The following is a 19,683-nucleotide window of genomic DNA, read 5'->3' as shown; positions in this document are numbered from 1 at the left end:
ATGTTCAAAACCTGTGCTGTGAATCTGTCCTGAGGGGTCTCTTGGTAGTGTGGACTATGCTTTCCTTCATGTTTTCAAATGCTTGTTAGCAATAGGGCTCAAGTTGTCTGCCAGAAACCTACCCCTTTACCTCCGTGCAGTGGGTCGAGGTTGGGCCGAGTTTATCATCACGACGTTCGGGTAGCCCGGCATCATGTTGGAACACTTCACCACCAACAAGCTGTGTGTGCTCTGAAGTGGTCGCCTGACAGTAGGCTGCTTTCCAGTGGCTGTAGTGACGGACTGCTGACTATATGGCCCGGTGACCCGAGTGCAAAAGCACAGGTTCAACCACTGAAAGTCATACCCCAACCTACAGCAGTCAAGGTAAGAGCATCAATCACTTTCCAAGTTGCTCTTTACGAAGAGATCACTGAGTATCCTTTGCACCTGAGAACAAAGCCATTAAGCCAATGTTTTGAGATTTTCTTCACCCAGAATTTGTTTTGGATTTTGCCATCACTTTCCTCAAAGACAATCCTATTTATATTTCCCATGCATCAGGTTTTGTGGTTTGTAAGTGACCGAAACCAGAGTTAATCTTGAGCTTTAGCAAAAAAGTAAATATATTTTCTCTTACAACTGAGGAGTCCGGGATACATACAGCTGTTTCAAATATTGTCTTGATGTAGGGCCTTAAATAATGTCGTTAGAGTTCTGTCTCTTTGGCTCTTGGCTCTGCCTGTCTCTGTTTCAATTCATTCTTTATTCAGAGTCCATTCTGTGGGCAAGATGGCTCTTATCAGCTTTAAATTCAGATTCTCCCAGATGGGAACTGGTGAAGAAACTACCGTTCCCTGTAACTCTGGTAGAAAAGTACCAGGCAGGACTCTGATATGAACTTGGACACATTCTCATCTCCCAACAGATAATTGCGGCCAGAGAGATGGGTACACTGACTGGTGAGGCCTGAGTCATGAGCTCACACCCATGAAAGGAAACCCGTTACCAGAAGGAGGAGGAAGGGGGCTTCACACTTAAACCAATATTCACCATGCTCTGTATAATATATATTTTTTATTTCTCTGTATTTTAAATTCTTATTTCTAGTGAGAAAAATCCATACTTTCATTCCTTTGGTGACATAGAGATATGTGTTGGCCTCAGTCTAGTCCCAGGATATTTATCACTTATAGAGCAAAGAAATGGTTCTACTTTACTATGAGTAAATTTATTGGAATGAGAACTTAAAACGTTATCGTGGAGTTTCCTGATAGAGGGTTTAACATAAAATACCTGCTGCTAAGGAATAGTGGTGGCCCAATACTCTGGCTTGTGGATTTTAATATCCACAGAACATTAAGAATGATTTTAAGTCCAAATGCCCATTATTAATGATTTGAAAAAAAGTAGGAAAAACATATGTAAAATATTCTGTCAGCAAACAAAATATAAAACAAAATAAAGTAAAATAGAAACCCAGCATGTGAAAAACCCAAGCCAAGCCAAACAAGTTACTTTCTTATACACCTTGTTGTCAGAAATACAATGAATTCAACCAAGAGTTTCTGAAACCTTAGCAAGTCAAGGTTGTGGCAGCCTAATACCAGGATCGATCTATAGATATCTATATACAGATAAGTAGAAATGAAATATTTGTTAGAATGTCCTTTAAAATGACTATTACTCATCATTTGAATTATCAGTAGAAATATGAAACACTAAATCTTATTTTTCAGAATTAACTATAGTAATTTATAAATAAGTAAATCAAAGGCAATTTTATTTCCTGAAACGTATTAGGAGTTGAAATGCATGAGAGCTTTTGAGTTGCGAGCAATCATGTGTGGCTCCATTTTGTCTTTTCTTCTCTGACCTAGAACCTAAAGACACAGGGAGACAAATGAGAGGAAGGCTGCATTTCATAACCAGATTCTAGGGGGCATGTCAGCTACTCCAGCAGTGGAGTTTTGCCACATAGGACATGTTGAGTGTAGTTTTTGGAACATATTATTGGGTGATTTTTTCTTTGTTTAAAAATATTTGCAATTGTTATCAACATTTAAGGAAGGCACCTAATAGGTGGTCTCTAGTCCCTTCGGAGTAACCTCTAGAGATTGCCATTGCTCCTGCCTTTAGATCAGAGGTCCAGGAGAGCTGTGGCGTGTGCAGACCTCTGGCACTTCTGCTTACCTGAGCAGGCACATTCCCAAACTCACTTTCTCCGAGGCTGACCTGCCTGTGTGCTTATTTGAACTTTAAAGGCCATGGATTGGTGTCCCTGGCAGTCTGCAGTCCTTGCTGTTGGAGGCGGAATGAAGGACGGACACTTACATATCTTGGACATAAATACTGGGCAAACCATCCAGACCCCAAGCATGAACTCACAGGTAACAGTCTCTGCTGGAGTTGACCTTCACTCTGATATTCTAGAACCTTGTGAAAATGATTCATGAGAGAGCCTAGGACCCAAACACACCTCTCTGTACTTGCTGAGCCTATTGGGATTTCAGTTCTCGAGAGTTTCTCTTTCTAAAACCTTTATCTGTGAGTCGAAAGTTAATTTGTGTATCCTTTTCCCCCCAGATTTTTTCCACATTTCCCTTTTTTCTTGGCACTGCTTTGACTGTGTGCCAGTCTACTTAAATTTGTGGGTTCATTGCAGCTAAATCTATTTGTGTATTTAGTCCTTTGTTGCCTTGGGATAAACTTTCCTAGAACTCATGTCATTCCTCTAACACCGTAACCCCAGCTGTGGACAGGAGGATGCATGTGGACAGAACACACTGCCTAGAATCAGTTTGAAACACATTCATAATGAATCAGACATTGCCATAATTCTGTGTTTTGGGGGCCATTCTTACAGATTTGTTCCCTAATCTGGCTCCCTAAGACAAAGGAGATTGCAAGTGGCCAAGGTACTCCTAAGAACGATGTGACTGTGTGGGCCTGTCCTGGTCTGGCCAGGTCGGCTGGATTTTTTGGTAAGTAAATAGGTGAGTAAAATGCCATGTATCTATACCTAAGTGAGGTGTCATTGGCAGGAAAAGCCCTAAATGAAAGATTTTTCCCCACTGGCTCTTTGAAATAGATATTTTGTCAGAGGAGAAAGGCCTGCAACCACCTTGGGGTGTGTATAGGTGAGTGCTTCTGAATTTGACTAAGATTTTTCATCACTTAAAATTGTCATGTCTTCTCCTTCTTGCATACCTGTGTGGATGAAGCAGTGATGATCAGGGACAGTTCCTAAACTATGTTTTTGAATTCTGGAGTTAGTATCATAAATCGTCTTACCTTACTTTGCAGAAGAACCAGCAGTGCTGGAATGTGTGGGAGATAAGGAAAGATGAAAAGGGTGAGATGTTGTTCTCTGAGGGGAGACCACTGAAGATCAAGAAGCCCTGGTGCTCCCCTGCCCCTTCAAGGCAGAAAATGGTTCTTTCTCAGTTTAGTTCTATAAACATTTATGGGGTGTTTCTTGAGAAGAAGATCCCATGATGGGGAGCAAGACTCAGGTTTCATCCTCAAGGGTCTTAAATCCTCTCAGGGACAATCTGGAATGTTCAAGGGGGTTCATGGGTGAATAGGTATCCCCTTCTACCCAGCCCTGGTAAATATGAAGATAGAAATGATGGTTGATGATGGAACAAAGTATGGCATCCAATCTCTTGTAGGCTTTTGATAACATATCCTGTCTTCTTCCTCTTCACACGCAATGTGTGTCCTGGTCAGTACCTGGGATTTATTTATTCAATGCCCACTTAATGTGCATCTAGCATGTTTGAGGCACTTTTGGGGGGTGTTGGGAATATACATGTAAACAAGACAGACATTATCTTTGCCCTTATGGAGACTACACTTTTGTGGGAAGAAACAGACAAACCCCCAAATATATATCCTGTTAGACAGAGGTAATACTTTGACTCTCTTTGCAGATTCTGATAATGTCATTTGGCAACAACAACAACAAAAAACACCCTTCACAGAAAGACTTCCTGCTCCTGCTGGTCAGTCTGACTGGACCTCTGACTGACCTTGGGATGACCTTTATATCTTTATACCGTGTGATTTGGTAAATAAAAATGTAGGCAGTTCTTGATAGAGCTACTTGGGGGGCCAGCCATGAGTGTAGGATGGACATGAGTTGATCCTTTGCATATTTTAAATCATAAGACATGGAGTGCATGGGATGTTTTCTGATTAGAGAAACATTTTTAATCAAGCCTTAAGCCTGATTCTTCATAAAACTACAATTCCAGTAGCTAATTAGATCCTTCAGCTAGGTTAGGACATCTGATAGCTACTTGAGTAAATTTGCTGATACTTGGAATAAAGAATGAACTTAACTGGTACATTTTCTTTTTTCTCTAGCTTTAACAAACCATAAATTCTTGGGGCACGTGAGTGGCTCAGTCGGTTGAGCATCTGACTCTTGATTTCGGCTCAGGTCATTGATCCCAGGGTCTTGGGATCAAGCCCCACATTTGGGCTTTGCACTGATCATGGAGCCTGCTTGGGATTTTCTCTCTCTCTCTCTCTCTCTCTCTCTCTCTCTCTCTCTTCCTCTGCCCCTCTCTACTGCTCATGCTCTGTCTCTCCCTCTAAATAAATTTTTAAAAAACATTAAAAAAAACAAACTATAAATTCTTTAGCATCTTTAGTAATGCTTTGTGAATTTCTTTCATTGATATTAGACAGAATTCCAAAGAGTATATTTAACCTTTTCTCCTCTTAACATGTTTATGGTCAGAGAAGATGCAGTTACTTTTGAGGTCTTAGACACTAATTCTCATCTCTGATGCAGTAGTATCTTCCACATGCGATATTTCTCAAAAATGTTTAGCAGGGTGGGTGTTATACAAACACACGTCAGGTGGTTAGCATTAAAAAATGAAATAGAATGGAATGGAAAAATGTATATGTAGGTATTATTTTGCAAAACTTTTGTTACGCTGTGCAGTACAGAAATGTGTCTAATATGGGGTTACTACATAAAATGTAGTTTTGAACTGTGAGTTGTGGTCAGAAAATTTGGAAAAAGACTATTCTAGATTCTGGCCATGCCCTTCCTTAGTCTCACTCTGTTAACCACAGTCATGATTTTCTGGGGGGAAAATTCAGTTAAAGAAGCCTCACCCATATAACTTCAGAAGAAAGAAAGCTTACCATTTTCCTTCCCCTCATCCCCCCCCAAAGTTGTAATTTACAAGCTTTGAAGCGGGAGTGGGTAACTTTCTAGCCTATAAGTGAGATCTGGCCTTTGATTTGGTTTCATCAGTCCATAGCACATGCATCGATATGTGGTCTCCTTTATATTGATAGCTGCATAAAGAAAACAAAACTTTCAATCCTTTCAGTGATAATATTCTTAGAATTTAGAGATATAAATCCTAAAGGATGACTTTTGGCTGAGATAAAGATGGCATTTCCCACTTAATCTAGTAAATTAAGATTGTCACTTATGAGAGAAGTATTTCGAGAATGCCTTTGCTTCTGATACAAACTCCATTTTCCTAACAAATCCTGGAAGTAGCTGTCCATTTTTTTAAGTTGAGACATTTTTCAAAGCCTGCTTTAGAAAAGATATGGAATTTTTTTCTCTATTACTCCTCTTCCACTTTCTTTCTTTTTAAAAAATGTTTATTTATTTTTGAGAGAGAGAGAAAGAGAGAGAGAGGGAGCAGGGGAGGGGCAGAGAGATGGGGACAGAGGATCCAAAGCAGGCTCTGCACTGACAGCAAAGAGCCTGAAACAGGGCTTGAACTCAGGAGCTGTGGTATCATGACCTGAGCGGAGATCAAGAGTCAGACACTCAACTATCTGAGCCACCCAAGCGCCTCTCTTAAGTTTAATTTGAAAGTATTTATGTAATGTTATTTTTTTTAAGTTTGTTTGTTTGTTTATTTAGAGAGGGAATGAGTGCATGGGTGGGAAAGGGGCATAGAGAGGGAGAGAGAGAATCCCAAGCAGGCTTTGTGCTGTCAGTGCAGAGCCCTATGCCGGCCTCAATCTCACCAACTGTGAGATCATGACCTGAGCTAAAATCAAGAGTCAAATGCTTAGCCAACTAAGCCATTCAGGTCTCCTGTGTAAGGTTCTATATTTATGCTAACTAAATTAAGTGGCTTTTCATTTATATTGCTTTAATTTTTAAGTGTTTAATTAAAAAAATAAGGGACAGTGGTCTTCAATAGGAGAAAAGATTCTTCTTTGCTCTGGGTTTGGAGGATGGGCTAAATGTTTAGAGCATTGGATTTGATTATAGTTCTGGTCCTGCCATGAATTAGCTCTGTGACCTAGGACAAGACTTTTGGTATTCCTGAATTTTTTTTCATGTATAAAATAAGGGATCTGCTTTGTATCTATGAATCTACATTTTTTTTTAATGTACTGACACACCTGCGGCAATCCCATGTCACCATAGGGGCGTGTGTGTGTGCACATGCGTGTGAACAGGCAGGAGAGGATTAGGAGTGATATGTGTGGATGGAAATATTCCCAAGTTTCTAAGATATGTCTTCTTTGGGAGTGGAATAGTATATTTGCACTTCTTGCTGCTGAGAATCAGGTGTCAGAACACAAGATTGTTTCTGAAATTCCAGAATTCACTTGAGTTGTAAGCTGTACTGGTCCTATGAGGAGATGACCACTCACCTACTTAGATTTTATGTGTGCCCCCAATTACTTCCTCACTCAAAAGCTTATCCAACCTCGTTCCTTCCCCCTATCATCCCAGCCTCAGCCTCCTTTCATGCAGTCAGTTTTGCCTGCTTTGGCCTGAAGTTTTGATTGTTACAGTCACTGTTGGGTTAGGATAGGTTTTGCCAAGTATTTTCCAAGGAACAGGAGCCACGTGAGATGCTTGCATCAAAAGGACTCTCATAAAATATGTTTCAGAAATGCTGTCTATTATACTCTCTTCTCCCAAACATAGCAGTCTTAAAATAAGGAATCCTGTTTCATTCTTTTTAACCTGGAGCTCCCAAACTCATGTGAGCATTAGACACTTTTTCCATATTTAATACCCGTTAACTTCATATAGAACTACTGTTCCACAAAGTGGTTTTTTTGGGGAGATGATTGGTTACATAACAAAAAAGGGGTATTGTCTCCGGAATTAGATAACTAAGACTCATATTTGCTTTGCGGGAGAGGTTTTTGGGTCCTTTTCTATTAAACTCAATCAATTTATTTGATTAGCTCCTTGAAATCTAGATCCCAAGGGGAGGACGTTTTTGGAAAGGTTAAGAAAAGGGATGGTATGGGAGGCAGGAGCACAGCAATAGTAATTGCTGGGTGTTGGTGGATTAGAGAAGATAGAAGTGATAGTGGTTTGGGGTGTGAAGGGTGTGATGGGCTAAAAAATGATTCCTAAAGGTATCCTCCTCAAATTCCTGGAAGCTGTGATTGTGATCTTATTTGGAGAAAAGATCTTCGCTGATGTAATTAAGCTGAGGATCTTGAGATGAGATCATCCTGGATTATCCAGATGAACCCTAAGTCCAATGACAAGTGTCCTTACAAGAGACACACAGAGAACAGACACACAGAATAGGGGCCGTATGACCACAGAGGCAGAAAATAGAGTGATGTGGCCCCAAATCAAGGACTGCCAACAGCTAGAAGAGGCGAAAGTTGGAACCTCCCCAGGAGTCTCCAGAGGGAGGCAGCCCTGTCCACTCCTTGATTCTGGACTTCTGGTCACCAGAACTGTAAGACAGTAAGTTTCTCTTGTCTCAGGCAGTTTCTGGTAACGTGTTGCAGCAACCCAAGGAAACTAACACAAGGGGGAAGAGGTCTGAAAAGGAAATGGTGAAGCAAAACCTCAGCCACTTTAGGGTACTGACCATAGTTGTCTCTGTTTACCACAGCACAGGCTCAGTGGGAGCATGAGCTCCAAACTCGGCAGGTTTTGGAGAAGCCTTCATCCTGGGGTGGGATTTGTGGCCCCACCTCAGCAACAGCTCTTGTCATGTGGGACATTAACTGTCTTCCCCTTTTCCCACAGGCCACAGGGGCAGAGTGCTGCACCTGGCTTTGAGTCCAGACCAGACCCGAGTGTTTTCTGCCGCAGCCGATGGCACAGCCTGTGTATGGAACTGCTGTGAGTCACTCAGCCCCTCTGTGAGCTCCAGTTTCCTCACTTTGAAGTGAGAATGATGACATTGGCCTTGTCTTCTCCATGGGGTTGTGGTGAGGATCAAATAGGATAAAGTGCTTTTCTTGCGGTGAATGTCTGTTTTCCTGACTTTCTTTCTCAGGTTGCTTTATTCTCCTCACTTCCTCCTGTTGGATTTCCCAGACATTGTCTTGGCCTCTTTTCTACTTTCCTCCGCCTCCTGCTCCTCTTCTTCCTCCTCCTTTTTCTTCTTTTTTCTCTATCTCTTCCTTGTTAGAGATGCATTTCCACTGCTATAGTCAGAATATCTATAAAAGATTTCCAAAGTCCTTTTTCCCACTTGACTTTCCAAGCTCCAGCCTCACCCTTCTTTCTGCCTCTGGATATTTCCTTTCTGAGATCCTTTCTTATCTTTAGCTCAAACTCAGAATGTTAAAAATACATACAAATAATATTTTGCTTGAAAAATATTGATTAAAATCCTACTGTATGGTAGGCAGTATGTTAAGCATGCATTTTATTTCCTCTCAAAATGAGATCTTCCATAGGACTTCCTTGTCCCCTTTTGTGGTCTCATCCTTATCCTGTCATCCCGTCACTCAGGAAACATGCAGATTATTCTGCTCCATGTTTACTCCATTTACCTTTTGTTCTCTTTCTCTCCCTTTTGTTTCAGCCTAGGCATGTCCTGAATACCTGATGACCACTCTGTTGTAATTCCTTCTGTTTTTCCTATCTTTATTCTTCATGGGTCTCCACACCACTGTTAGGTTACATTTTTATAAGCACTGTGGTGATCTTCTTAGGCCCCTGCTCAGAAACCTTCCATGACTCCATATTACCTTAGTCCCTCACCTCAACCTTCAGGTCCCAAGCCCAGAACCTGAAGTATGATACCTGTGCTTACCTTGGCTCTGCCATAAACTGACTGAATGGCCTTGGGTTTGTTATAACATTTATAAGAACAGGAATTTGGATTTGATAACTGCTAAACTGTTTTTAGGCTCAATCAGGCCATTGTTCTTTTGTTCAATTACCTTTTTACAAAATGTTTATTTGATAGAAAGGGGGTGATCAGGACAGAGAGAGAGGGGGATAGAGGATCTGAAGTGGGACTGTGTTGACCCTGGGCTAAGTCTTGTGATTTCCTGCCTTGATGCCTTTGTTGGAGCTTTTCTTCTAGTCTGGAATTCCTACTTTCTTCATTTTCTTTGCTCATCTGCTAAGTCCAAACCTCTCCAGCAAGTGTTTTGAGATGATGTTACCTAGGTTTGAACTCTTGGCATCAGTCTATACCACCCATTTGATATTAATATACTATTCAGATCAAGATATGAACATTTATTGTACCTTATAGACTTCCTTGTATCCACTCTTAGTCAACACCTCTCCATTATTCTAACATCTATCCCTATAGTTAGTTTTGTCTTATGCAAACCTTCAGATAAATGGAATCACACACTATATATTCTTTTTGTCTGACTTCTTTCACTCAATATTAAGTTTGTAAGATTAATTCATATCATTACATGTATCTGTAGATTTTTCTTTTTCTTGCTGTGTAATATTCCATTGTATAAATGTATAATTGTTTATCCATTTTATTGATGAATATTTGAGCTATTTTCAGTTTCAACTTTAAGAATAAAGATGCTGTGCACATTCTTAAACATGTCTTTGGTGGACAAAAGCACTCATTTCTGTTGGGTATATACTGAGGTGTGGAACGGTTAAGTCATAGAATATACGTCATTGACAACTTTCCTAAGAAGTATCAGTTTACACTTCTACCAGCAATGAATGAGGGTTCCATGCAAGTACTTTTTAAGTGGACTTCTAAACCTGTAATATTTCTGGTAGGGACTATTCCATCCTCTTGTTGCTGTTAAAATCCTAACTAGGAATTAGGGATGATAGTAGGTATCTACAGGATCATCCTAGTGATTCTCTTAGAGCCTCTGTTTTAGATATCAGAACCAGACCTCAATTTTTAGTGTAGGGATTCGCATCAGTAGCTGCATATTTGTATCACTGTGGTGATTAGATAAAGAATACTATGTCCTGGGTCTCACTGAATACAATTAAATAAAAATTTCTAGAGGTGGGGCCTGAGCATTGGTAATTGAGCTAGGCTTCCTTCTTTGTTTTAAGAAGCTGTCTCTTAGTGTTGATGTGTGTTCTTGGTTTGGGTATACATTGTGTGTGCATGCACACACATGCATATTCCTAAAGGAACTAATGGAAATTGAAGAAATCCATTCACATAATCACATCTTGAAGGGGCTGCTGGACTGATGACTATCCACTGAGTTCAATGTGATGACTAACAACATGGAATTTTTTCAAGGAAAATTTTGAGCACTCACTCCCTAGTATGTGATGACAGCCACTGTAGCCACCATGTTGATTGGCCCTACCCAGGCTCAGAGACGAAGAGAACCAGGAAATCACCTAGATAATCTAAGGCTTAAATACCAACTAATGAGAAAGGGGGGTGACTTTCTCTTGTATACTTTTCTTGTGTGTCCAGGTGTTTCATTTGTGTCCCCTAAATTTTAATTTCTATTTCTCACCTGCCTTTGGAAAAACACCATAAGGCATTTCCTCTTCTAACTCAAATGCTCCAGACTGGCTGTTTCTGTTTCCTGCAGAATTGCTGGGTCCAGCACTGTTTTTGTTACTAGACAGACCTGACCTTATTGTCACTCCTGATGGGTCCCAGTGAGATGCTGAATAATGCAAGCAAAGTATGATTGTCACTTGACATATGGATGACACTATGACATTGGTTTCCTCCTGTCTCCATTGCATTATCCACAAGGTTACTTTGCCAGTGCAGATCTGCCCACTAAGGTTATAAGAGAAATGGATACAGTTACACAAATTGATTTTATTTATGATAACATTAACAAGTGATGGCAAATGAAATGAAATACAGTTATCTAAACTGCCCCTTCATAGTCTTATTTATCCAGTTGAGATACTTCTGTGAGAGAAGAGTATAGATGCCAGGTCCTCGAGGGTCTCCGCATTTCCCTGGAAGGCCAAAGGCAGTAATGCCTCTATAAGTACCCTCACATATCAAAGGGCTTCCAGAATCTCCCTGGAGGAAAACAAGATGGGTAGTGGAGATCAGCATGGAACGTGATCACTAGTGGAATGGAAGAGGTTCCATTTAATGTGGAGCATTCAATGTGGAGTTAAGACCAACCTTGACTTAAATGAAAATTAGTGCTTAAAAGTTCAAAATGTTGGGAAATATTTTGATATTTTGAAAATTGGCTTACTCAACTTATTTATAAACCAGTGAACATGAAATAAAATGTATTATTGTTCACATTATCTACTAATTTTGAGACTGATTGTGCTTTAGAAGGAAAACCCTCCTGGGGCACCTGGGTGTCTGAGTTGGTTGAGTACCTGACTTTTGATTTTGGGTCAGTTCATGCTTTCATGGTTCAGCCCTGTGCTGGGCTCTGTGCTGACAATGCAGAGCCTGCTTAGGATTCTCTCTCTCCTCCCTCATCTCTGCCCCTCCCCTGCTTGCAATCTTTCTCAAAACAGATAAATAAACCTTAAAAAAAAAAAATAAGGGAAACCCTCCTATTTGCATTTTAAAAAATGTTTATTTGTTTATTTATTTTGAGAGAGAGTGACCATGAGTGGGGAGGGGTAGAGAGAGGGAGAGAGATAATTCTTTTTTTTTTTATTAAACAAATTTTTTTTAATGTTTATTTATTTTTGAGAGAGACAGAGTGTGAGTGGGGGAAGGGCAGAGAGAAAGGGAGACAGAATCCAGAGCAGTCTCCAGGCTCTGAGCAAGCTGTCAGCACAGAGCCTGAGGCGGGGCCTGAACCCACAAACCACAAGATCATGACCTGAGCCAAAGTTGGACACTTAACCAACTGAACCACCCAGGCACCCCAGGAGAGAGAGATTTCTGACATGGGGATCTGTCCCACAACCTGGAGGTCATGACTTGTGCTGAATCAAGAGTCAGATGCTTAACCAACTGAGCCACCCAGGGGTCCCTGTCATTTTCTTAAAATGCTTAATAATTCAAGAGGTCAAAGAGTCAAATGCAGATGGGATGTTGAGGCAAAGAGTAAATACCATGTTTTCTCGTCTCTCCAAGCAGATAATTGTTTTCCCAAAGGAACAAAACCAAAGCAAATTTTCCCTTCATCCTGTCAAATAGAAATTTCTCCCTCAAGTCTCTTTGGAGCATCTGACACTAGATGGGAGGTCCCAGAAGCCAGTGATCACACTTCAGAGCTAACTGCCTCCATTAGCAGAGCCCTTTCAGTTAGCTGTGGGTCAATGCTTTATGCATCCTGTGCCACCCACTGTGTGATCCTGTTTTCTCTCGCGGAATTCTAGAATCAGCATATTTAAATGTATTTGAGATCCAGAGTCTGAAGTGGCCATTTCACTGCTCTGGCTTTAGGAAAGATTGTTGGTGTTGCACAGAGGGCCACTGAGGCATACACATGGAGCTCTGCGAGTGCCAGGTCTGAGGGCCAGCTCCTTCTCAGCCATGTGAAGGCATCAACGACCCCTCTTGTTCAGGCAAAAACTAGCCTTATGAGCGTATGAACTAAGCAACTATGTGCAAGCCTGGGACCCCTCCTGGAATGGTGTGTTTCATGCAGTGCCTGAAATTTTCATAATTAGCCCCTCAGGTTTGATTCACTCATAGCCACTTCTGAGGGGTCTTGGGCACTGAGGGAACGGGAGAAGGACTGCTAAGTTTTGATGGTAGAGGGTGGCTGTTGAGAGGCAGACAGGCATACTGGGATGCTGCCATGGCTTTAGGGTGTTGCGTGTGGTCCCAATGGCATGAAGATTCTGGGTTCCTGGATTTCCAGAGTGGTGGCTGAAGGGAGGGAGGGAAGTGGGAGGGCAAAGGACAGGAAGTGCAAAGATGCAGAAGACAAATGTCATCTTTTCCTGAGATTTGCTTAGCCTTGTTCCTGAAATCAAGCCATTCAGATTCCAGAGTAATTCCAACAGCTCAAACATGGGATCTTATTTCACTTACATTGCACGAGTCTTTTCCACCCGTGAGGCTGCCAGCACAAATCATATTCAGTCCAATCACAGGATGATAATCATAGTGCTTTTGATCATTGCAGATTCTTCTGTTTATGACGGTGATATTAACTTCTCTCAGAGTATCCGACTGAGGTGAGTTATTATGAATTTTCCCCCAGCCTGCAACTTGGCACATGGTTCCTGGTTTCACATCATCCCCCTTTTTAGGAAGACGGAGGGTGCTCACATTTTTATTAATTTTTGCCTTTTTGGTCAGCTGTTAGAAGACAAGCATGAAGACTTAACAAAATGAGGTAATCTAGATGGTCACATTTTTACTTAAATTCTAGCCCAACCTTCGAGGACCCCATTATGTAACTATAGTCTATAGCTCTAGGGCACCGAGGAAAAAATTTCCATTTGGCAGCCAGAACGTAGGAGGTTCTATGACTTTTAAGTCAACCAAAGGTACATACCTGTAAAAGTTTAAGATCACCTTCATGCGTGTCCTGGTCAAAGCACGGATAGGGATATTGTTTCTTAACAAACATTATCTGCTTTTCTGGCTCGTTCTTGGTTATTGAGTGAGCTCCAAGAATGACCTGGGACATTCTGTTCCTGAAAACAGACAGTATATTAACAGGATTTACTCTTTGTATCAGTAGCAGAGCATGTTAAGTGATCAGTTTCACTGTCTCATTTGTAAGTATACCTGCTGTGGAAATACTTGTTTATGGCTCAGAAAGAAAAAAGTGTACTTTGAAGAATAAAAAGTTGCTTGTGAATTCATCATTATTACCACCAGCTTCTTTATAACATGCTAAACTAGGTTCATTGAAAAGTAAATAACAAGAGAATTCCATAGCAGCTAAGCCAAGTCTTGGGATCATGTGTGTTGGGGCTTTAGTGTTGTATCCCTTAACACACCTTGAGCTGTGATAGAGAATCAGGTTGCAGAATACTGAAACACAAAGTTCTCAGGGTTCTAGAGACAGAAGCAAAAGGCACTGGATAGTTTAGAGAAGTGCACTGGAGGGATCTTTGTAAGATTTAAGTTTGTAACAAACTTAAATGGGCAAACTTCCAGAAATATGACTGCCCAATGAAGGACCCTAATTGCATGGCGCTGAGTGTGTGTATATTGGGGGTGGGGGATGGTGATCTGAAGGAGGGGGCCAGGGTTCTTTTTTTACTCCATGCTAAAGGTTCATTTGGTTAATAAAATCAAAATACTCAGGGGGCTCCTTGTTGGCTTAGTCAGTAGAGCATGTGACTCTTGATCTCAGGGTCATGAATTGAAGTCTCATGTTGGGTGTGGAGCCTATTTAAAAAAATATTCTCTGGTATATTAATAATTAAGATTAGTGTCATTCACAACCTAGTATAAACTACACTAAACAGATAGTTCCAGTGATTTTTCCCCCCATCACACACTATTATTCCATTACACATAGTTTTCTTCCATTACATCAGCTGATGTGAGTTTCACTTAAGAGGCTAGAACTGTACTTCCAGTAGAGTGCAAATGGATGATGAAATGTTCTATACATCTGCACTGTCCCATATGGTAGCCACTAGCCACATGTGGCTACTGAAAATGTGAAATGTGGCTAGTGCCACCAAGGAACTAAACTTACAATTTTATTTAACTTCAACTTAAATTCATAGAGCTGCATGGAAATTTACATAACCAATATGACAGTGGCTTTCACAAGGGACAGCCCAGGTTTACAGGTTTGATTTAGAGAATGGAGGAAAACCCAAGCCTGGAAGAGGTTTGAAGGTAGTAGTCAGCGGGTGTTAAGAGATGGCTGAAGTGTGAAAGAAGTTCACTAGGGGAAACGGGAAGGTTTTAGACACGAGCTTTCACTACTTGACTATTGTGCTCAGGCTCCTGAGGGGACACTTCAGTTTTATCCTTCCAGACTGTGGTTTATTCTCTCTAGTCATGAAGTCAAGGCCAGAAGCAAAGCCCTGCAGCACCTGGACCCAGCAGCTCCAGAGGAAGTGTGGGTGCTCACTGTGGATTCCCCATTGGTCTGATTCTGTGGGCTTAACTCCCTGCTGGGGTAGAGCAATTTCCTGGAGACTTCAGTGATATGAAGTTACACATGAACTTCCTGTGGTTTTAGTGAGATTTATTCTCTTTGTTAATATTCCCCCAAATGAGAATATCTCCACAAATATTTTTTAAAACCCAAGCACTTACAGGACACAGTGAGCTGCAGTCAATACCCAGTTTTTTTCAATCAGAGCTCCGGCACAGATACTTTCTCCTTTAAGTAGCACCATGTAGGGTCTTGAATGAGGAGTCACTTGATTTCCTCCAATAATTTTTACACAGAAATCTGTGAAAAAGGAAAAGGCAACTTAAGTCAGTGCCCACCCCAAAGAGCTCTACCTCAAGCCATGTTTCTAAGACCAGACAAGCATTTCCTCCTTGGAGAGGAGACAGATGAGAGCACCTCCAAACCCCACGCAGGTGTTCAGATGTCTGAATGTAAAGCCCATTCCTATTGGACTCCTGAAAGGGTCCTGCCGTTTCACCCACAGAAGCCATGCCATTGGCAGTTCCAGGGATTATCAGGCTTGAGATCTGTCACAACCAGTGGCCTCAAGCCTCAGGGCTTGCAAAGGGCAGACAGCTGTGCATTGGTCGGCACCAGTAACAGTTACTACCAGAGATGCTAGGAACGATCTGCACTCCTCCCTCCTCCCTTCCAGCTATTAATCTGGGGAAGTGGAAAAGCTTTTAGAAGACTGAGAACCGCCCTTGTCACCTAAAGCCCTTGCAAAAAAACACACCTTACAAACTGATATGGCACCATTTAGCTCTGCCCTCACCTACGAGTTCTTTGGTCATTGGGAGCTCTCTGTTTATTGAAACATGTACTCTCCTCATTCCTAAGTTGAGAGAATAATACCTATTGCACCCAAGGCTCCCCTTCAACCTGCAGACTCAAACACATGGTTTCATGAAGGCCTTCTCCAATGAGGGAGGAGAAGGAAGAAGATGCTATAAGGAGAAAATGGTGCCTTAGTCAAATTTCCTTGATGACAGAGCCGGAGTATAGTTTCATTACTAGAGAACAGGAGACCTACACACAAGGCTCATGATCCACGCTGGTTTAGTGATCTTGTGTCTTTGTGATGTACTCTGAGTCTCCACCTTCCTACACCAGATATTCTTGGATTTTCCCAAAATATGTCTGCTGACTATTGGCTGAGACTCATGGTTTCTTAAAAAAGGGCACAGGGCCTGCTACTCCATTTATAAAGCTAACTCACTGCCATATCCACAGTAAGATGCAAATAATGAGAGTGAGAGAAGGGGAAGAGAGTGACCTGAATGGCTCTCATTTCTGGAAGTGTGTTGGGAAGGGGGAAATTCTAGGCTCTAGAAGGTAAAGGATAAGGAAATTAGAGCAACGCAGAGAACTTCACCCACATCTTAAATTTTCCTTGGGTGAGTCATGGGTGGATAGATTTAAAAGGTGCATCTTTAGACCTTCTGGGCTGCAGAAATCATAAAGTCAGTAGATTACTTCATTTTTCAGGGTCCCCTGTTTGGTGCACACATACACTGGCCTCAGAAAAAAGGTCAACATCTTCTGCAACCAACCACTCCTATGAGGGTCAGGAAAAGGGTTTAGAGCAGGTGAGAAGTTTGGGAAACTAGCAACTCTTGGTCTCCACCCAGAATCAACATGAATGAGCATCTCTGGAGCTGGGGCTGGATGCGAGCATTGTTTAAAAAGCCCTCCAGAGTATTCTAATGTGTAAGAGGGTTGAGATCGCTGGTCCAGAGCATCATGTGATCTGCTGTGTCTGTTCCCTTTACGGGCCCACATTGCTCTCTCTGACCACAGGAAACAAAGCAGAGCAGAGCAAGCTGCTTTTGTTGTTTCCTTTGAAGAAAAGATATCATTGGATTTTTCATCTGCTCTGTTTTCGCTGTTGTCGAGGATTTAACAAGCCCGAACACAGTCATCCTATGCCACCCCTTTGTCCCCCAAATGCTTCAACCTTGTTATTTTAAAAATTTCTTCTCATTTTTAGTTGCAAGGTAAACCATAGAACTTTCTTGGAAATTCCTGGTGAGATAGGTTTTCCATTAGCCCCTGCCCACCATTCCCACCTCCAGAAGCTGATGGACCTGGAGATAAACACATGGCTGGTCCTTAACATCAGCAGAGTTCAGGCAGCCCCAGACCAGTCCTCACTTTCTTGAAGGATTTCAAGGAAAACCTAGAGCCACTCAGGGGCTACAACCAGTCTTGTGATAATGCTGTGAGTTTCACAGCATTTCAAACTGGTGTCCGTGTAGCTCACACAAAACCAGGTAGGTTGGTTACTAGGTGGTGTACCCAAGACTTAGCTTAATACTAAATACCATAGCACTTCCAAAGAGTCAAAGTGGTGACATTCTCAATGACACACTAGCCTAGGGAAATGATACAATTTCAAATCGTTTCTAATTTGTTTTGGGTGACTAAGTCAGGTTTTTGAATTTTATTTCAAACTATGCATTGGGGTGCCTGGGCAGCTCAGTCTGTTGAGCATCTGATTTTGGCTCAGATCATGATCTCACAGTTTGTGAGTTCAAGCCCCACATCGGGCTCCCTGCTGTCAGCCTGGAGCCTGCTTTGGATCTTCTGACTTTCTCTCTCTTCCCCTTCCCTGCTTGCGTGCTCCCTTGTGCTCTCTCTTTCTCTCAAAAATAAATTAAACATTAAAAAAAAAGTATCTATGCATTTTCTACAGAAAGGCTGAATACCACTATTCCTTTCCAGAAAGGTACATTTATTTTCCTAACCCAAGAGGTTTTTTTTTTTTATTGTTTTAACATTTAGGCAATTTTGGGGGGCAATTTTCAAGGTATAAATTGGCAGTATTAAACCCTGGTGGTTCTATTATTTCTTGTGAAGCAATTTTAGAGAAGAAAGAAGGATGTTTTTCCTTTTAAAATAAAGAGCTAGAATGTAAGAAAGAATGTTAAAGCTTGAGGAACAAAAAATCTGCTCTTACACTGAGCTAATATTGCGTAAAGTTCACTGAAAGTCTGCTCCACTTTGTTTAATGGTTATAATGGAAATGATGAGAATCAGTCTTACCTCCAGGAATTAGCAGGAGAAAAATGGCAATCAAGAGAGAGGATGCCAGAAATGTACAGGAGTTCATCATTGTGCCTGGTATCTCCACCTCAAATCAATCAACATGAAAATCTGTGTTAGTTCTTCACCGACTCTATATATCGAGGGTACAAAGGATGTGGTTTTCTTCTTTCCAATTTCTAACTTGAGCATTAAGAAATGAAACACAACTGACAACAATGAATAATTGCTCCTTACCCTTGGGCATGCTTTCCTTTGCTAGGACTGCTAAGGCAAAGGATGGTAATTCTATATTGTGGATGGGGGTGAGAGGACCTTGTTGTCCTCTGAACATATTATACAAGGGGAGATTATTTATTTAAAAAATTTTTTTAAATGTTTATTTTTGACAGAGAGACAGAGAGAGAGAGAGAGAGAGAGAGAGAGAGAGAGAGAACATGAGTGGGGGAGGGGCAGAGAGAAAGGGAGACACAGAATCCAAAGCAGGCTCCAGGGTCTGAGCTGTCAGCACAGAGCCCAACGTGGGGCTCGAACTCACAGACCGTGAGATCATGACCTGAGCCGAATTCGGACGTTCAACTGACTGAGCCATCCAGGTGCCCCTACAAAGAGAGACTTTAAAATGTCTCAGCAGAAATTTTGAGGATTTTAGTTTTCATCAATAGCAGAACTATCTTCTGTGTCCACTAATGGCATCTGTTAAGACTTAAATTAGAGGTTGGAAAAGTGTCCTAAAAATTGGTCACCAATCATATTTTTTTCTAGTTATCTCCTTGGGTTATGTAAGGATTAATAGGCCAAGGCCAGGTAGAGGTGCATAAGGAAGTCTTATTTGTTAGGAAGTTCCTCCCTGCATTTTCCTTCCCCATTTTGTGGAGGATAATTTATTGTGCTCTTGTCTGAAGTCTGTGGCAGGTATGGAGACAGAGGGAGGTGGGGGGAGGAGGTGGTGGCTCTTTGTAGCCCTCTGTGCTTCCCCTGATTGCTTGATGATACAACTTCAGATATAAGAAAGATACTGAGTTTCTCCTTCCCTCTCTCCCTCTTTCCTTCTCTCGTTCCCTCGACCCTTCCTTTCCTCCCTCTCCTCCCTCTCCCCCTTTCCCCTCCCTTTCTTCCTTCTTTCTGGATTTAGCTAAAGAAGGAAAATGGTAGACATGGCTATTTTGTTCTAATATATTAAAAAAATTTTTTTTAGTGTTATTTATTTTTGAGAGAAAGAGACAGAGTGCACGTGGGGAAGGGCAGAGAGAGAGGGAGACACAGAATCTGAAGCAGGCTCCAGGCTCTGAGCTGTCAGCACAGAGCCCAATGTGGAGCTCGAATCATCAACCAGGAGATCATGATTTGAGCTGAAGTCAGATGCTTAACTGACTGAACCACCCAGGTGTCCCATTTTTGTTCTAATATTGAGGAATGTCTTTAAGACAGATGAAC

The 19,683-nt window shown here is 41.5% G+C and overlaps 2 protein-coding genes across 2 annotated transcripts in view; one reads left to right on the top strand and one right to left on the bottom strand.

The window, feature by feature from the left end:
• Positions 1-8,606, top strand: part of CDC20B (cell division cycle 20B) — a 48,928-nt gene extending 40,322 nt beyond the window's left edge. The window contains exons 9-12 of the mRNA XM_043590504.1: positions 141-366; positions 2,244-2,369; positions 2,846-2,963; positions 7,988-8,606. Coding sequence (XP_043446439.1) covers positions 141-366; positions 2,244-2,369; positions 2,846-2,963; positions 7,988-8,133 — 616 coding nt within the window. The 3' untranslated portion in view covers positions 8,134-8,606. The remainder of the gene's footprint in view (positions 1-140; positions 367-2,243; positions 2,370-2,845; positions 2,964-7,987) is intronic.
• A 2,362-nt stretch (positions 8,607-10,968) lies between these two features.
• On the bottom strand, positions 10,969-18,350 carry GZMA (granzyme A). Its single transcript, XM_043564294.1, has 5 exons — positions 18,247-18,350; positions 15,342-15,480; positions 13,609-13,750; positions 13,140-13,409; positions 10,969-11,201 (listed from the first exon to the last, which is right to left on the bottom strand). The coding sequence occupies exons 1-5, from the start codon at positions 18,314-18,316 to the stop codon at positions 11,037-11,039; spliced, it is 786 nt and encodes a 261-aa protein (XP_043420229.1). The 5' UTR covers positions 18,317-18,350; the 3' UTR covers positions 10,969-11,036.
• Between the last annotated feature and the right edge of the window lie 1,333 nt (positions 18,351-19,683).

This window comes from Prionailurus bengalensis, chromosome A1 (assembly GCF_016509475.1).
Source record: "Prionailurus bengalensis isolate Pbe53 chromosome A1, Fcat_Pben_1.1_paternal_pri, whole genome shotgun sequence".
NCBI classification, from domain to species: domain Eukaryota; kingdom Metazoa; phylum Chordata; class Mammalia; order Carnivora; family Felidae; genus Prionailurus; species Prionailurus bengalensis.
Note: the sequence above shows the minus strand (reverse complement) of the source record. Positions and strands in the feature narration are given on the sequence as shown.